This window comes from Patagioenas fasciata, chromosome 11, assembly GCF_037038585.1.
Source record: "Patagioenas fasciata isolate bPatFas1 chromosome 11, bPatFas1.hap1, whole genome shotgun sequence".
NCBI lineage: Eukaryota > Metazoa > Chordata > Aves > Columbiformes > Columbidae > Patagioenas > Patagioenas fasciata.
In genome coordinates, this window is record NC_092530.1 from 20,358,488 (window position 1) to 20,375,467 (window position 16,980).

General features: G+C 48.6%; 1 protein-coding gene and 1 long non-coding RNA gene across 8 annotated transcripts in view; one reads left to right on the forward strand and one right to left on the reverse strand.

The window, feature by feature from the left end:
• Nucleotides 1-232: 232 nt before the first annotated feature.
• LOC139828850 (uncharacterized) lies at nt 233-7,838 on the reverse strand. Its single transcript, XR_011740891.1, has 3 exons — nt 7,464-7,838; nt 6,495-6,569; nt 233-3,731 (listed from the first exon to the last, which is right to left on the reverse strand). It is a non-coding gene; the product is annotated as an uncharacterized lncRNA (long non-coding RNA).
• An 8-nt stretch (nt 7,839-7,846) lies between these two features.
• DOCK11 (dedicator of cytokinesis 11) overlaps nt 7,847-16,980 on the forward strand; it is an 83,026-nt gene continuing 73,892 nt past the window's right edge. For 3 of the 7 annotated variants that reach the window (XM_071813548.1, XM_065846067.2, XM_071813550.1), the window contains exon 1: nt 7,849-8,052. In XM_071813548.1, the coding sequence (XP_071669649.1) occupies nt 7,951-8,052 (102 nt within the window). In that variant the 5' untranslated portion in view covers nt 7,849-7,950. Of the gene's footprint in view, nt 8,053-16,980 lie in introns of all 7 variants that reach the window. The other 4 variants (XM_071813544.1, XM_071813545.1, XM_071813549.1 and 1 more) reach the window with 3 other exon arrangements.

A 16,980-nucleotide genomic window follows, 5' to 3' on the forward strand; every position in this document is an offset into this window, starting at 1 on the left:
TTCCTAATCTTATCACTCTTTTGATGACAGTTTTCTTTCTCAAATAATGGGAAATGGGGTACTGAAACTGGATATTAAGCAGAATTAAGAGTAGTTATGACAGTTTAGTTTGAGGAGGAGACTTCGAAAGTGTGTGAAGAATCCTCTCCTTCCTATTTGTTTAAGAATGAAGACATGGAAAGACAGGAGATGAGTCTTACCTGAGTAAAATCATATTAATAAAATAGTGAATTTGCCCTGGGCTGGCAGCCAAACAGTAGACAGCTGCTTTCTCTCACCTTTCCTTCCCTATGAGGGAGGAAGGGAAAAGGAGGAAAGACTTGTGAGTTGAAATCAAAACATTTAATTAAACAATAATAAAAGTTAATAACATGAATATAATAAAATACAAAGGTATACAAACATACAGAGCAATACTTAGCTGCTGGAACACGTGCTCCCAGCAATAAGCACCCAAGGGCGGACACTACAAGCACAGCGAGTCCAGTAAAACGCAGGGATCGCAGCGGATGCAGGGAAGTTACGGGAATCAGGCTCTGGCAGCAGGAGCAGGACTCCTCACAGACGGCGACCATCACAGAAGGACTGTCCCTAGCAACTTCCTGCTTACATATGGCGTGTGATGTTGATGGTGCGGAATACTTCACTGAGCGACCTGGATGTCAATCTGGGTGTGTTATGTTCCCTCCCAGCTGCTGTCTTGCACCCGCATCTGGACTGGTGAAAAGTCCTTTATCCCCATGGCAACAGCCAAGATATCAGTGAGCTCTTTCTTTTTGTACCAAACCCCAAACACTGGAAAGCTACTGGAAGAAAACACAACTCTGTCCCAGGCTTTTATCCCATTATTCTCAAACTAAATCCAAAACAAATGACCATGCTAGCTACTAAGAAGAAAAAAATTACAGCTGCATGGAAAATGACCTCAATTCAGCACAGTGGCCTTTAGGGGGGATCCTGCAACATTTAGATGTTCTATGCAAACAGCTTCCTCCCTGACATCCTAGTGACTTGAATGTTTGGGGTTTTTTTTAGGATGTAAAGATTATGGTTTTGGAAACCTAAGTTGAACTGTAGTTTCACCTTGTAGCTGCCAGAAGCTCTCTTAAGGTCTTGTGCTGGACCTGTTAAGTACTCAAGTGATCATAAAAAAAAAAAGAAGTTATTGTTGTTTTTCATTATCCAGGATCTCGTGCAGGCAGTAAACAAAGCTGATCTTGAGGAAGATGTTTGACTTCCATTTGTCTTGATAGTTGGCTTCTAGCACTCACAGGTCTGGTGCTCCTCTGCAGTGCTCTGGTACTCTATGCTTTTTCCCCAGTCAAACTGTGCTGCACATTTTTAATGCTTCAGAAATCAGTGCCTCTTTCTCTCTGCTTCTAAAAGCTGCATCAGGTAAGTGGTACTTGGGTGTGAGTGGTGCTGTGTCCTGTCTAATCTCACCAACTGATGGATCTTAAGGGTTGTCTGGTACTGTACGCAGCTGGGTTGTGCTTTTATCTAGAGCTTTAAGTTCTGCTGTTTTTTCAGGTAAATGTCAGTTGCTCTGCTGAGCCTGTTCTGTTCAGTCAAATGCCTTTGCGGTGTGTACATCAGGTATCCCCTTGCGCTGGGAAGTGATGTTCCCTCAAACACAAGAAAAGCTTGGGTTGGGTGTCTGTTAACATAGAACACTTCCCCTTGAGCTGGAGGGTTCCTCTCTGGACTGCTTCTTCCAATGGCCTATAACAGAAGTTGGTGACATCAAAATTCTGCTTAGAGAATATGATTGAGGATTCCCAGGAGGCAGAAGTCAGGAATTGCCATTGTACAGGACCTTGGCACAGGAGATGTCTGAATTAACTCAATCACTTCCCAAGAATCAATACAATGACCCGATGGGAGTGTCGTAGATCACTTAACTCTTCCTTGGGACAGCTCATGTCTCTGTCAGTGGCTCCTGTGGGCTGGTTCTGGCAGCAAGCAGCCGGGAATGAAACAGAGCTGCTTCCCTGCTGCCTTTGTCTCTTATAGAACTGGGCACCAAGCCCAGTGCATGTGCAGAGGACAATAACGACAGTTCAAATAGATGAGTAATGCTAAAATTTGATCTTTAAATGCTGCACAAGTCATGTTTTCTCATGTTAAAAAGGATATGGGTATTTGTTTCTTTTGGTTGTTGAGATTTTTTTTTTTAACTTAAAGCAGTGCTGAACTCAGCCACTTATGTGATGCTAACACTATTAAATATAAGGATATTAGCCATAGACAGGGCAGAATTGATTTTTTTTTGGACACAGGAAGCTGCTGTATGCTTTTTTTTGCCTGCCATTGACAATTTGCTGCACATGTGTTCAGGGAAATGTTGGAAGCAGGTCATCTTCAAACCTAAAAAGTGAACTGTTGAGTGTGAGAGAATTTCTCTTCTGAAGAAAACATGCATGCTACTTTTTACTGGATTATCAAGCAATGCAAATTTATTTGTATTTTGTCAGTGTCTGTTTTCTATGTGCCTTCTCTCCTTAGTTATGTATATGATGGATGTTTTCTTGTTTCATTTTGTGAACGTGGGAGCAAACTGGAAGGCTGTAGGGAACTGTTGACTAGTTCTGAGGATGCAGTACTGGAGTTGTGTTTCCAGGTTCTTTATGCTAATGGCTACAGCTGCTGCTTCTGCTTGCCTTGTATTTTGCCAATAGTATTGGCCTGCTACTGAGATGTTATGGAGGTTTTTCAGTTCACATGATGAGAAGCTGGTTGATTTTTTTTTTTTTTCCCCTGTGTGTGCTTTAGTGAGAGCGCTTTGAGCTTCTGTGTGTACATCTGATCAGAATGTCATGCTAAGTAAATGGAGCACAAAAAATGAGTGAAGCCAAGTGCTACATACAAAAGAACAGACAAAAGACCATTCAGAAAAGGACCTGAGCACTTGTTTAAGCCTGTCAGTAAATTTTTCTTCAACCACAGTAAGTGACGAGCATATGCTCAGAGCTGTGCTGATAGGTCTGTTCTACCAATAACTGTAACTCCTTTGACTTTTGTAGGGTTCATGCGAAAATTCAAGTACCCTCCTGAATAAAGGCTGTCATTAGATTACGGTGATTATCAGAACAGCTTGTTACAGAATCACACACTACTTAAGGTTCAGGGAGACCTCTGGAGCTCTATTCCACCCCCATGGGGTCTGAGCAGGTTGCACAGGACCGTGTCCAGTTGGGCTTTTAATATCTTCAGGGATGGACACTCCACAGTTTCTGTAGGTAACCTGTCCTGGTGTTTGAGCAGCCTCACAGTAAGTGCTTTCTTGTCATCTTTCATTCTTTTTCCACTTACTTCCTCTGCTTTTATATCTAAATGTCTCAATGCCATTTTTGCCTTTTTTAGTCCTCCTGGGTTTTGCTTAGGTGATTTTGTGTCCAAATTGTTCGGTTCTTCAACAGGCTCTGTTTTTATGGAAGTAACTGCTAAATGGTCTGACACAAAGCTGGGATCAGTGTTGATCGGTGTCTTTAACAGTCACTTCATTTTCATCTCTGGCTTTTCAGTGTTTCTAGCCTTAAGCGTTCAATTCATGGAAATCTCTGGAAGACCTTGCACAATATTTTCTCATACTCAGCACTACTGGAGCTTCCTTTAAACTGTTGTCAGTCAAAGGGTTCAGCAGTTGGAGGCCTTATTAACTATTACAGTAGGTACTTGCCCAGGAAAAGCTCTTCTATACAGCTGCCTTTGTGGGTCCTTCCTCTTCCTGCCTGGAAACAGATATTCAAGAGCAGTAACAGAGTTCAGAGATCTTGAAAAGGTGAGAGGTTCTTATATAGGCCTGAACCGTGTGCAGTACTTCATACTGTAGAACATACTGCCAAATTGATTTATTTGAAGGATGGTGACCCCTTCATACTGTTTTCCAGTTGGCTTAGCATATCTGTACAAGGAAATATAAAGGAGATTTTACCACTTTTTTTCTTCTACCTTTTCACACAGACTTGTCCTGTAAAATATTGGGCTGAGACCAGGCAGCAATGGCGTTTTGACCTCAAGTGAGATGTCCAGCAGCTGTGTGTATCTTCCTCTCAATTGCTGTATTTGTCCAAGCCAGAGAGATGCTCATGGGAGTTGTGTGAGATCTTAATAATCCCCTTGTGTGACAGTTACTGTAAATAATCTTTAAAGACTTCAAGCAGAGGAAGATAAATAGGCGAGTACTCATAAGCTGGATTCTGCTTCAGTACCATATTGATCTACTTCTTAAACCAAATTCTCTACTTTCATACCATGACTCCCATCTGCTTAGCTGTAATCCACTGTACAGAAAAGACAGCCAGCATGCAGAAGAGCATTGCCAGCAGTTCAGTGTCTTTCCTCTCTCCTCAGCACTGATGAGGCTACAGCTCGATGACCTCCTCTGTGTGCAGTACTGAGTACCCCAGTACAAGAGACATATGGATATACTGGGGAGAGTCCAGTAAAGGGCTGCTCAGGTGATAAATGGCTTGAAGCATGACACACAGGAAGAGCCTGGGAGCTGGGGCTGTTCAGCCTGGAGAAGAGGCACCTCAGGGGGATCTTATCCATGTGTATCAATTCCTGATGGGGTAAAGATGACTGATGCGCTCTTCTTGGTGGTATCCAGTGGAAGGACAAGAAGCAATGGGCACCAATGAAATGTAGGAAATTCCATTTAAACATAGGAAAAAGTGGGTTGCTGGTTGGTTGGTTGTTTCCTGTTGGGGTGATCAAACACTAGAACAGACCCAAACCTCTGCCCCTTGAAGTGGGCTGCAGACCCTTGTCTGCTCTTCCATGAAGGTGGGTGCTGGTGGGAGCTCACAGGATGCACCAAGAGCCATGGTCAATGTGACTGCCACGACTCCCATCCCCAGGAGCTGAGGCAGGTGAAGGCAAGGAGCGTAGCAGCCCTGGCAGCAGTGTTTGATCCTGCCGAGTTGAGCCGGGTGCTCACCTGGGTGGTGACAAGGAAGGCAGCAGTGCTTGGACTCGGCATTCCTGCCGCCCTTGAGGAGCTGTGCCGTGCAGTCCTGAGTGGGTCAGCAGAGGGCAGCCCTTTAACAGCAAGGACTTTGTAGCCTTGAACTAAGCATCAGTTTATTGCTGCACAGCTGGAGAATGCTCCCTTTGCAGGCCTGGAGAAGCCAATGATAAGCAGCTGCTCATTGACAGTCCCATTGTCACCTGCAGCAGTGACACGAGTCAGGAGACAGGACAGATGGCACAGGCAGGGTCACAGCAGTAGCTATGGAGTCCCAACAGCTGCCCTTGCCATATCCAGCCTTGCATAGTGTTTACAGCTGTCCTGATGCCACAACTGGACTTCTGAGCACATGTCCTTTCCCCCCTTTCCCCCCCTCTTTTTCCCTTTTCCTTTCCCTCGAAAATTGAGTGTTCGCTGCTGATCCTGGGCTTCTGATAAATGCATGTGCCTGGGAAAAGAGCAATCAATCCATCAGCTGTAGCATGTCAGCTGGAGAGCCTGATGCTCTCCATTACTCTAGATTGAACCTGCTAAAGGCAAAAGAGAAGCTGCAGTTGTGTACATGGGAAGAAAGTGGAAGCAATTTCAGTGAAGCTTGTGTTTTGGAAAGGCCTGGGATCAAAATGACATCAGGGAGCTCAAGACTCTCGTGTCAACGAAGGAGTGAAGATGTTAGCAGAGTTGAGTCTGTGAGTTCCCCACAGCAGGCTGAGTTCAAGCAAATTTGGTTATCTGAGGCAGTGCAATTCCTCAGCATCTCTAGAATGCCCATGCATGCTGGGTGCCTCTTTTATGCTGATAAACCACTCCTGGCCTTTCTTCCCTGTGAAAAAGGAGATGAAAACCACAGTCCTTGCAACCTTGGGTTTATCTTCTCACAGTGATGCTGTGGCTGCTGTTGTCTTGCCTTAGTACTCCTTGTGCTTGAGACTCTTATTCTGATGTTCGGTTTTCCTGAGAGGGAGTCATAGCTTTCTGCATGTTGTTTTCATGTGATGTGTCCTGCCCATTGCTTCTATTTTCCTTCTGTTTTCATGCTCAGCTCCAAAAAACAGCCTCACTGTTCACTGATCTTCCATGGCTGCTTAGCTCAGTTGAGTGGGATGCTGATGGGCAGCTGATCGGAAACAATCCCTCGCTGGCACCAAACCAAGCTCATAACCCTACTAGGAACATTTTACTTTTGACTGGATAAACAAGGGGTGGATGCTCTAGGGATGATTTTATTTCTTGTCGAGTGACCTGTCACAGCCCTCTTCTCCTCGGCCCCTTGGCAAACACTCTGGTTCTTGGAGCTGTTCCTAATGTAGGCAGAAATGGCACTGCCTTCAGTGTCAGCCTCTGGTCACTGGTGTTATGTGGCGTGTGCTCTCCCACAGTGCCAGCCTGCTCGGAGGAACCGCGGGGGCCTGGGCTGTCCCCAGCACGTGGGATGAATGGGGCTACCCCGTTCTGTGACAGGGATCATTGCGGTACCTGTTCTCTTGCAACCAGGTGAATGAGACTGAATGACTTTACTTACCAGTATAGCCCAGTTTGTCGCAGTGCAATCACTGGAGTTGCGTGGTGTGGCGGTTTGAAGTGGCTGGTAAAATCTCTGCAGGAGTGGGCATGCGTGTGGGGATAAGGAGGAGAACGTCAGTGTGCTGCAGCTGGAGTTGTGCCTCACAATGTTTTTTTGCTTCTTAATTTAGACAGATTTGGAAAAGCTTTGTGTTGGTGGAAATGCTAATTCTTCAGCTCATAAACTCTTCCCCCCCCTGTCCCTCATCTGATAGATGTTTGATAATTAGCAATGAACTTTTAAATTTGTTTTGCCTCTGGTGTAAAAAATCAGAGCAATGTTTAGTATGAAATGGTGTCTGCTGCCCCTTCAGTGAACTGCTAAAAAGCAGAACAATAACTGGCTTGCATGCTTTAGAAGTCACAAATAACATTTTGGATGGTTTGGATCATAATAGCTGTATTCATTATCTCCTACAGATTTCCTTTCATAATTGAAACAATTTCTCTATATGTTGTGTGATTTACAGCATGCCTGTAGTTCCAATGAGGTCCTTGTAGATAATATTAAATCAGCCATATGGCACAATATGTGGAAATTCCTTAAGAGTATGGTGACTCTGTCTAATTCAGTATCTTGCTGTGAGGACACAGCACACAAAATAAGTAAAAGGTTTTAAAAGTAAGGCTTTAATGTATAGAACATAAAGGATTAATGGCTCTCTCTAGTTCCATTATCATTTTAAAATCAACATTCTTAAAAACAGTGCACAATGACAAAGCAACAAGGACTAAGAATTAATTTCAGTCCTAAGGAACCTTCCTTCCACCTCCTTACTTCTTGCTTTTGCAGTCAGACAGGCAAATGGGACCATGGCCTCTATAATCAAAGCACTTCCTTTAGCAAACCCAATAGGCTGGAGATGCTTAGTAATAAGATCTTGTCCTGGATCCAGCTTAGCTTTACATGAACACAGCAAGGACACACCTTGGGCAGAGCTGCATGGAGATCACCAACCTCCTCGGAGTAGTGTTGTTATAAATGTCCAGTAACTTCATCCAGAGGTTGGGTGCCTTCGGGTGAGCCCCAGCACCGATCTGCCCCTGCTCCGTCCCTGGAGCTCCACCAAGGGAGCAGCCCCTGCAGCTCTGGTGGGGCTGGGCAGCGCCTCCCCGGCGCAGGCACGGTCCAGCAGCGCCCTGGAGCTGCTACCCGCCCTCGCAGATCCCCAGCCCGGCCTTTGTGTGCGGAGCAGGACGGGTGTCCGGGGGAGCGCGGCACACGGGGCAGCGGCCCCGGGGCGGCACCTGCTGCGGGGACAAAGCGGGGCCGGGCCGGGGGTCTGGGCGGACCGAGCAGGGCCCTCCCCGTCCCCGCCCAGCGGCTCCGCCCGGCCCCGCCGCGCCCGCCGGCAGGGAGGGAAGGAGGGCGGCAGGACCCGCGGCTCCGAGCGGTCGGCGCGGACCATGTCGCCATGTCGGAAGTGAGGAAGTTCACCAAGCGGCTCAGCAAGCCGGGCACGGCGGCCGAGCTGCGGCAGAGCGTCTCGGAGGCGGTGCGGAGCTCCTTCGTCCTGGTGAGCGCGGCGGAGCTCGGGGGAAGGGGGCGCCGCGGCCGGGAGCCCCGGCCCAGCCCGGTCCGGCGGTACCTTGGGCAGCTCCCGGCCCGCGGGAGCGGCCGTGCGGGGCTGGACGGGCGGCGGCGGCTGGGGAAGGGGCAGAGTTGGGCAGGGGGTGCGCAGAGCGCGGGAAAAGGAAAAGGAAGGGGCTGGGCAGGGGATGGAGAAGGGGCAGAGCCCGGTCGGGGCTGGGCTGAGCGGAGGATGCACAGGGCACGGCTGGCTAGGGGCTGGGAAGCGCTGGGCAAGGGATGGGCAGGGCGCGGCTGAGATGGGGAAGAACAGGACAGGGGCAGAATTGGCTCTTTGGGTTCCCCTCCGTGTGTGTTGTGTCACACTATCACATCTTCCACCCCGCTTGCCACCTGCCGTCACGGTGCCCAGCTGAGGGCCGTTCAGACACGTGAGGATTGCGGGGAGCCGGCACTTTTCACGCCTGGGGTTAGTCAGTGGCTGTGTGGTGGGAGCAGGAATTAATGAGTATCTGTGTACAACACTGAGCAAGCAGGTAACGGAACTCTCCCTTTTTAGGGTGTGGGCAATGTAAAATGGACAAGTAAATAGGACAGGATTGAAGGGCATGGCCTGGCAAGGTGAGAAGGAGATGTGGGCATTGGTATAAGCCAGGAGCCTGATGTATCCCAGCAATCACGCTCAAATGTCTGAGGTGACAATCACATGCTTTATCCCTGCATGTGGGATGCTGCAGCAGGTTGTCTTTGTTGTTCTCACAGCTGTGCAAACGTTAGCTGCTGTACCCTGGGTGGAGGCTGGGGTCAGTCCAAAGCTTCCCTGGGCTTTGTTGGATGTATTTCAGTGCTGCTCATTGAATTACTCTAGCATGTAATCAACTTTGACCTTGACTTTGATGGAAGGTTAGTCAATGGGATATACAGAAAGTGCAGTACAAGTTCAATGAATAATTCCCGTTAGTTCTCTGCTGGCAGCGTGTGCTGTTAAATAAATGGAGGGTTTTAAACAACTCTATTTAAAGAGTTTTCTTGTAAATGTACTGATTTCTAAAGCTGAAAAAAAGCTATGGTGATAATCAGCCTAATTTCCTAGTGCTGTGGTTATTGCTTCCCATATGCAGCTGTTCAGGGATCCTTACAAGCTTCAGTGTGATTTGCTTTCCCTCTTTCATCAACAATACATAGGAACAAATGCTTTGTAAAAGCTGATGGAACTTCTCATTAAAAATGAAATTGTTTGTGTAGGACCTGAGGACCTTTGATATCCTGCAGGCAAATGGTTACTTGGTACCGATGCCAGGTGCCTCCTGTCAGAGAAGGAAGGGATGGGTGGGACTGCAGATGGAAATAAATAAAACCCTGACAGCAACCCAAAGGAGCCAGTAGAGTCCAGCACCCATCAGCAGCCACTCTCTTTCTGATCCTCTGTAGGGTTTCATTGCTCACACTGTCCCTGCCAACTTCTCTCCGTTTCTGACAGGCAAATCCCCCAGAGTTGCTGTGCTGCTCAGTGTGTTTGCAGCCAAGTGCTGCAGGAGGGTGAGGGCAGGTGTCTCTGATTCCTAGGTCTTGGCAGAGTTTCCCGCTTTCGACAGTTCAGCAGTAAGGGATAAATCCCAGCCCTTCTGCATCACAAGGAAGAGCCACAAGACACTGCAGTGTTCAGGGAGTGGGGAAGGAGGTGTCATAAGCTTATAGGACTGTCTCAGGTGGCACTTTTGCTGCCCTCAGTGATTAAGGATGAGAGTCATGCTTTCTGAGTTGCTTCAAGAAAAAGGTGGTTCCTCTCTACCAGGTCATCACCCTTGCGAGGAAGGGATATCTCTGTCCTGGTGTGCTGGCTGCTGGGAGGATGGAGAGGGCATCCCATGAAATGATGGCGAAGAGAGGGAGAGACTGAAAAGCCTTAGGTTCTGACTCTGCTCCCAAGGCGAGGCTCAGCCTTGGCACTGATGAGCTGGGCGGCTGCAGAGCATGGAGTGAGCACAACCCCCACCTGTCTACCCCCTCCTTGCCACGGGCAGAGTCGGGAGACCGAAGGTCTGGGTATCAGGTGTGTGCCAGCAGGCTGCAGTCCCAGCTCTGCCTCACCCTGGGGCAGATCCAAACTCACCAGTGCTCCTGGGGGACAGGTGCTGGTTGATGGATACTGGGGGAGCAAGGGCTAGTGCTTGATAAGTGGAAAATTGTAGCTGAGACCATGAGAATCCACAGTGGTAAGTGTGGATAAGGTGAAGAAGTGGGGAGCAGAGTTCATGCTGTGTGTACCAGAGCACACAACTTCAGTAAGGCTCTTCCAGTGTGTAGATTAAGCTTGGCATTTTGGGCATTCAAGGCACTCCCTTGAGACAAGGAACTGTCTGGAGTAAGAAGCCGTTTGTAGTCAGTGATAAATGAAAACGTGTCAGTGAGGAAAGCTTTTAGTGTCATGGAAGCGGTCAGCTTGTATAGAGCCATAATTTGTGTGTTGAAGGAGATGCATCTCGAGCCAGGAACGCTGGGCTCCTGCTCAGCCAGCCTGAGAAAGTGTGATGTCTGGTTCAATGCAGCTCTGCAAGTGTTGTCCTTCAGGTGCAGGGAAGTTCATGGCATGTTGTTTCTGTTCCTAGTTTTCTGTTTATGGTTGTCTAGCACCAGAATAATATTTACACTTCTCTTTGGTGCTCAAAGCTGGCGTGAAATTGGTGGGAGTTTGGTGACTTCTGGCAGAGCTTTGCTTTTTTGTACCTGTGAAAGGGGAGCGTTGCATATGGTGGTGATCAGATATCAGCAGCTGTCCCTTTCCAAGGTGGCCAGGGGTGCTCAGGTCCCACCCCTTGCCTGTTTGACCAGCTGCTAGGATGCAGTCAGTGCTGTTCCTGTCATGGTATGAGCGGAGCTGTAATCTGGAGCTGTAGCAGCGAAAGCAAGCAAGGGCTGTGGTGGGGAGCTCATGGGCTTGTTGGTCCCCATGGATGAGGAAGGATGAAATGCTGCTTTTACTTGGGGCTCTTTTGTTTCCTCTTACTGCGCTGGTGTTCCCAGCATCCCGGCTGTCCATCTGGCCTTATATCACGTTCACAGACAGGCTGTGGAGGGGAGGTCTTGGCGAGGAAAAAGAGTTCAATGGGATTCCCTTGAAAACACGCACAGCCCTGCAGAGTGGAGCTGGGAGAGCAGGGCTGCCACAGGCAGCCAGAGCGCGTGTGAACCCTGGTTCTCTATGTGCACTTTCAATTGTACATCTGTAGGACAGCTTTGTGTCAATTTCAGCTTTGAATGGTCCTTGATGTGTGCTAGTGATTGTAACTCATGGATGAAGTTTTGGCAGAATAACTGACAGACAAGGTCACTGTTTAAATAAACAGACAAATGTAGCAAATGCATTTAAGTTGGCAGGTGGGGATAAATGATGTGCAAAAAGATGAAGGAACATTTTAAGATTAGGTGAAGGAGAGGAACAGTCAAAGCCTAAGTGTGATAACTTAAACTATTCTTAACCAAGAGGTTACCTGCAGCTTAAACCTTGGGCAGCAACCATAAAATAATGTGTTAGAAGCGCAACTTCCAAGCCAGAGCACAAAATGGTGATGGTACCTGGGAGAAATATCTAGGCTGGGCCTCAAGGAGAGCAGCCAGGGATCTTTGGCAGTGGATAGACCTGGGTGATTTTTGGCTCAGACCTTCAGTGCAACCTCTCTTCTCCCATCCTCTCCACACTTGGGATGTTGCTGAGTATCAATGGGAAAGTCACCTGGCCAGGCAGGAGAAACCTGCACCGAGGCACTGGCTAGCATGGGAGCTGGCAGCTGCAGGAGCATTGCAAGACAGAGCTCAGGCCTTGCCAGGAGGATGCACATGTGTGATCTGGTGTATGGTCCCCTGGTCTCATGGAGATGCCCGTGCACCTCTCCTTCACCCCACCTTTGCTTTTGCACACATGCATGGGAATGAGGTCTATAATCTTTGGCCTCGTGCCACTGCCAGGAAGATAGCAAAGGTTCTACCTTCTGCCTCAGAGCCCGAATCAGCTGCAGATGGTCACTTGTTTCTCTGTGTGCATGTAAGGCCAAGGCAGAGCCAGAGCCTCCCTGTTTCCCCTCTCTCTTTGGGAGCGATATGCTCAGCAGTGGCTGGGCCCCTGCAAGGAAAGGGCTGTATCTCAACCCAGTTGCAAGTTTTCCAAAGGTGTCATTCTCTGTGTCATGACAGAGAAATAAAATGTGTGGGAGTCACGAGATCAGAGGAGCAAGCACTTGACAAAACCCAGACAATCCATTTTCCCACAGTGCTGCCAAAACTAGGCATCTGGTGGCAATTTTAAGTCTTCCCACAATAGCCTGGATTTTCTTTAGTTCATTTATGTACAGATTAACTGAAGATACACTTACTGCTGTGCCATTGAGATTTACAAAGGATGCAGACCCAGAGCATCTTATCTGAGAAGCAGCAGCCCTGGAGGATTTGTCCACACTGAGTGTCAGCCAGCCCGGTGGTGCATCCCCAGGTGCCCCAAGGCACAGCTTGGTGGCACCCAAAGGCACACCTTGGTGGCACCCAGGCTCACAGCCCTCGGCCACTCATCTGCCAGCACAAGAACTCCCAGCAATTGCAATGTGGGAGAACCTCTACTTGCAAACAACCTCATTGATTCTTGCCATACAGAGGTATTCAAACCAAGTGTCTGCTCTCCTGTGTTACGTGGTGCTGTGGGAGGTGCTCCCTGAAACCACGCTGTGAGACGGGGGGCAGCGTGCCAGGAGAAGATGGGTTTTGTTTGATCCTGGCTGGGCTGGGCTTGTGTGTGTGGCTCAGTTTCAGGCAGATGCAAAATAGGAGATAAAAAGCTCCTTACTAGTTATATTAAGAAGGTTTTGACTGGAGGCAAAAAGGCATTTTGTACTTTCTGTGGGTTTTTTTCAGCTTAAACTATATTATTAATGTCTGAATTTGTACTCTTGCAGAGGAAATCAGCTTTCTGCATAGAATCATCTTTTAATAAGCTAAATTCACTTTGATCAATGTGAAGGCTGTTTATATGCAGCATTTGTAGTGATCTCGGTGCTCAAGAGAGACATGGAATTTATGCACATTCCCCCTTGGGTGTAGTCAATATGCTGCGTTTGCATAATTTTCATAGAAAAAGAGACATATATGAGACATGGGAGGAAATTCTGCCCCTGCATAAGCGGGTGGGAGTTGTGCTGTCGGTTCAGCAGGGCAGGTTTTGCCCGCTGTGGCAGGCTGCCTCTGGAGTTGGCCACCACAGCTTGCTCGGGTGACTTCTGTGGAAGTGCTTGTGGAGAGATTGTAGCTCACAAGGGCTTGTTCAAGAAAACACTTTAACGCATTCTTGAAATTAATCACATGCTTTCCTGACTTGGGGCTCGTGTGCCGTAAGGAGATGAATTTAGCTCAGCGCCGACTGAGTGCTGTGGCACAGCCCTGGGCAGCACATGCCATGGGAATGGCTGCTTTGCTCCTGCCTGAGCACACCCCGGTTGTGCAGGGGACGAAATGCACCATTTTATGGAGAGAAGCAAGGCCCTGAGTACACTGTGCTGCTATTTGGGGCCACTTAGCAAATGTCTGGCGTGTCTCCTACCATTGCCCAGCCCAGAAGAGATGAAGCTTCCTCACACACGCCTGTGCACTGAGGAATGGGTATTATAGGATGAGCTGTAGTCCATATGTCCATTTTTTTGAGGATTTTAGGGGCTATGACAAGCTTTTGATGGGCACTAAATCTTGTCCTTCCCAAGGCATCATTTAAATATCCGTGTCCTCCTACCCACTACAGGAAAGCTGTAGGAAGGGAGTAAAGCGTCCAGCCCTTACACACGTATGCATATACCTCTTATCACATTTTAGTAGCTATGTTGTTGGGGTTTTAGCATTCTCTGGGCAAGGCTGAGAGTGGCTTGCTCTTTGCCAGGGATAGTGTCATGAAAATGCAGGTGTCCTTGCATTGACAGCATCTGCCCCAGTCTGCCACTGTCAATGCAGTGAAACGCCTGGAACAGATGGTTGGTGGTGGTGCCTGCAGCTAATGCCAGCAATGCGGTTGGGGATTTGGTGCACTCAGAATTCATTGAGGGGATGGTTCTCAGGCTTTGTTTCAGCCTTTTCAGTTATCTAAAGATTTTGTGGATTCCCCCCTCAGGACCAGGAGCATTTGAACCTGGACTACCTGCTGTAGTGCATATTGTATTGTTCTTTTCTCTATGCAGCCTGGTGGTTCTTACAGCACTTCACTCAGCCCTTTGCACACTGATTTGTTATCTCTAATGATGCAAAGTTATACAAAGCTTTTGACATTTCTGTGATCTGAGAATGCAAGTCACAGTCACACACAGCAGCTGAACAGCAGCCAGGCTCAGGGTACACATGTGCTTTAGCTTCCCTGGTTAATTGGCCTCCTCGCTCCTATTCTGTCCAAGGAAGAAAAGGGTAGTCTTGTATGCCTTTGTGGGCATTGCTATCATCTTAGAAATGCTGGAGTATGTTTCCCTGCCACTATCTCCCTCTTTCTCTTTCATTCCCTTAAAAAGTACAAATCAAAGCTCTCCCTTGCTGGCTCCTCTTTGCTTCAGCATGGCCGCGACTTATCTTTACAGCTTTTCCCTGCCTCCCGCTGCTTCTCTAATGGGGTCAGGTCTGCTCGTTCCTGACCCATTTCTCACCCCTCTCTCTTTCTTGCTGAAATGCAATTTTTTCTCTCCCCTATTAATATCTCCTGCCACAGGGCTGTCCCTGAGGAGTGTGTGGAAGGAGACCCTGCCTGTTTCGATCCAGAGTGGTCCCTGCTACATCATCGTGCTCCTGGCTCTGTGCAGTGTGACATCCCCACTGCAGCCCGTTCCCTTCATCACCAGGGCAGGGACACTGCACAGGTGCAGCCAGAAAGATGACATCTCTCCTATGCAGTATTAGGACCTGGTCATGTCAAAGTGCTGTCCATTGCTCTTATATATAACTGTATTTTGGCGGCGATCAGGAGCCTGGGATGTGCATTGGAGCTGCGCTGTGGTGTCTGTGTTGAACCGGACACATCCCTGGCAGGTCTGGAGGAAGCCATGGCTCAGGGTGGCAGCTGGCCCCCTGCCCGCCAGGGCTCTGCCAAGCCTGTGGCTCCGCGGCTCAGCCCTTGGGGACACAAGGTTGGCAGGAGCAGGGACCCAAGGGAAGGGTTGTGCCAGCTGGACAGGGGTGAACAGCACAGGGCGGTGAGAGGCTTGGCAGGGGCTGGGTTTATGACAGGGGCAGGTGGGAAAGGCAGGGCTGGGAGACAAGCCTCCAACTCTTGGAGGGAGATGGTGATACTGGCTGGGGTGGGCTGAATGCCCTCAAAGCAAACCTAGCTGCTAACACACAGCCGTTTTCGGTGGCAGTTTAGTGATCCAGGAAAGTTGTATTCAACTCAGACAGGTTTCCCTTCACAGTTTTGCCCTGTGCCTGGGAAGCCCTGAGCAGTCCCTTGTCCCTTTGCATAATGCTGGAGCTTGCATGGGCGTCTTCATCTGGGGGAAACTTTGAGGTGCTTCTGTTGACAGCAGCATTTTGACTGTGAGTAGGTTGAATCACTGCAGAGCCCGTCCACAGGCCCTCCTGCATTTGCTGGGGAGAAAAGAGTTTAACTTTGCAGCCACTGCAGCTGTCTGCACCTGCAGCTGATGCCTGCAGCCCCAAGCCAGAGCAGAGATGGGGGTTGAACAATCGACTTCCTGAGCTGGTTAAACCACCCCATATCTCCGGGGTTTGACTTCACTTCTGGGTGTGTTCGCTCAATTGCCAAGGCAACCCAAAACCGTCTTATGACTTCCTGCTCTGTTTTTTGCTGTATGGGCTTGGGCAAGTTGCTTCACCGTTGCCTGGCTTTGCTTTGTGCCCCGGTGAAGCCAAGGAGTGTTTCGCCTGCTCGCCTTCTGGGAGGAGCTGCGCAGTTGGCTTGACCCCGTGCACAAGTGGTTTCTTGAGTGAAAAACAAGTTTTTAAGAGCAGGCAGGAAAGGGAGGGGTTCTACTTATGTGCGATTAATTGCTTTAAGATGTTCTGAAGCTGACTATTCTGGAGCTGGATGCTAAATATAAAACTGATACAACATAAATAAATGACGAAATACCAGTGACATCTGAAAAGCAATTTGGGATGCTCCAGTTAAGAACTTATATAAATAACATGTATTATTGTAATTGTAATTACTGTTTTCCTTTTTTAGCATGCCTGCGCTTACAGAATGTTTTGAGAAGTCATATCTGGCAGAAATTCAGCTGTCCCATGGAAACCAGTACCCTTTTGCCAATTTCTATTAACGCTATTATTTTCAGAAGAGAAAATCAAAGCTGTGCTGTGTTTTCATACCTCTCATGCTCTGCGGCAGATGCTCAGCTGGATGCAGGTGCAGCTCAGCTGACGTAGAGATGCGCTGATCCCTCTGCTCCCTGTGCAGAAGTGCTGGATTTGAGCCAGGTTTTACCTGTGTGGGCAGGGGCGCACAGGACTTCAGGTGTTGTTGGGGGACTGGAGATGCTGTGGCAGTCTGTACTGAGCTGTTTCTCACATAGAAGCACTTGGTGATCCTGAGGAAGGTCAGGGCACAGAAGACAGGGGTACTGAAAGCAATCTCAGATGCTTGCCCTAATTCACTGCCCTGTGCAGGAGTGGTGCTGGATCACCTCGAGCGGGTGCTTATGCCAGAGATGGGCCACGGCTCCAGCTACCACTCACCCCTGACGGTGCTTTACATATTGACTCTGCACTTGTGCAGGGCATCATTTTCAGAGGGGATGTGCGAAGGTGAAGTGTATGTGGGCTGGAGTGGCAGCCTGGGCCGCTCACAGGTTGGCTGGGAACCCTCACTGCTTCATTGCAATGCAGCTTCTTTCTAAGGGCTGTTTCCTTTGCTTAAGTGATTATGCAAGAATCTCAAGCGTTC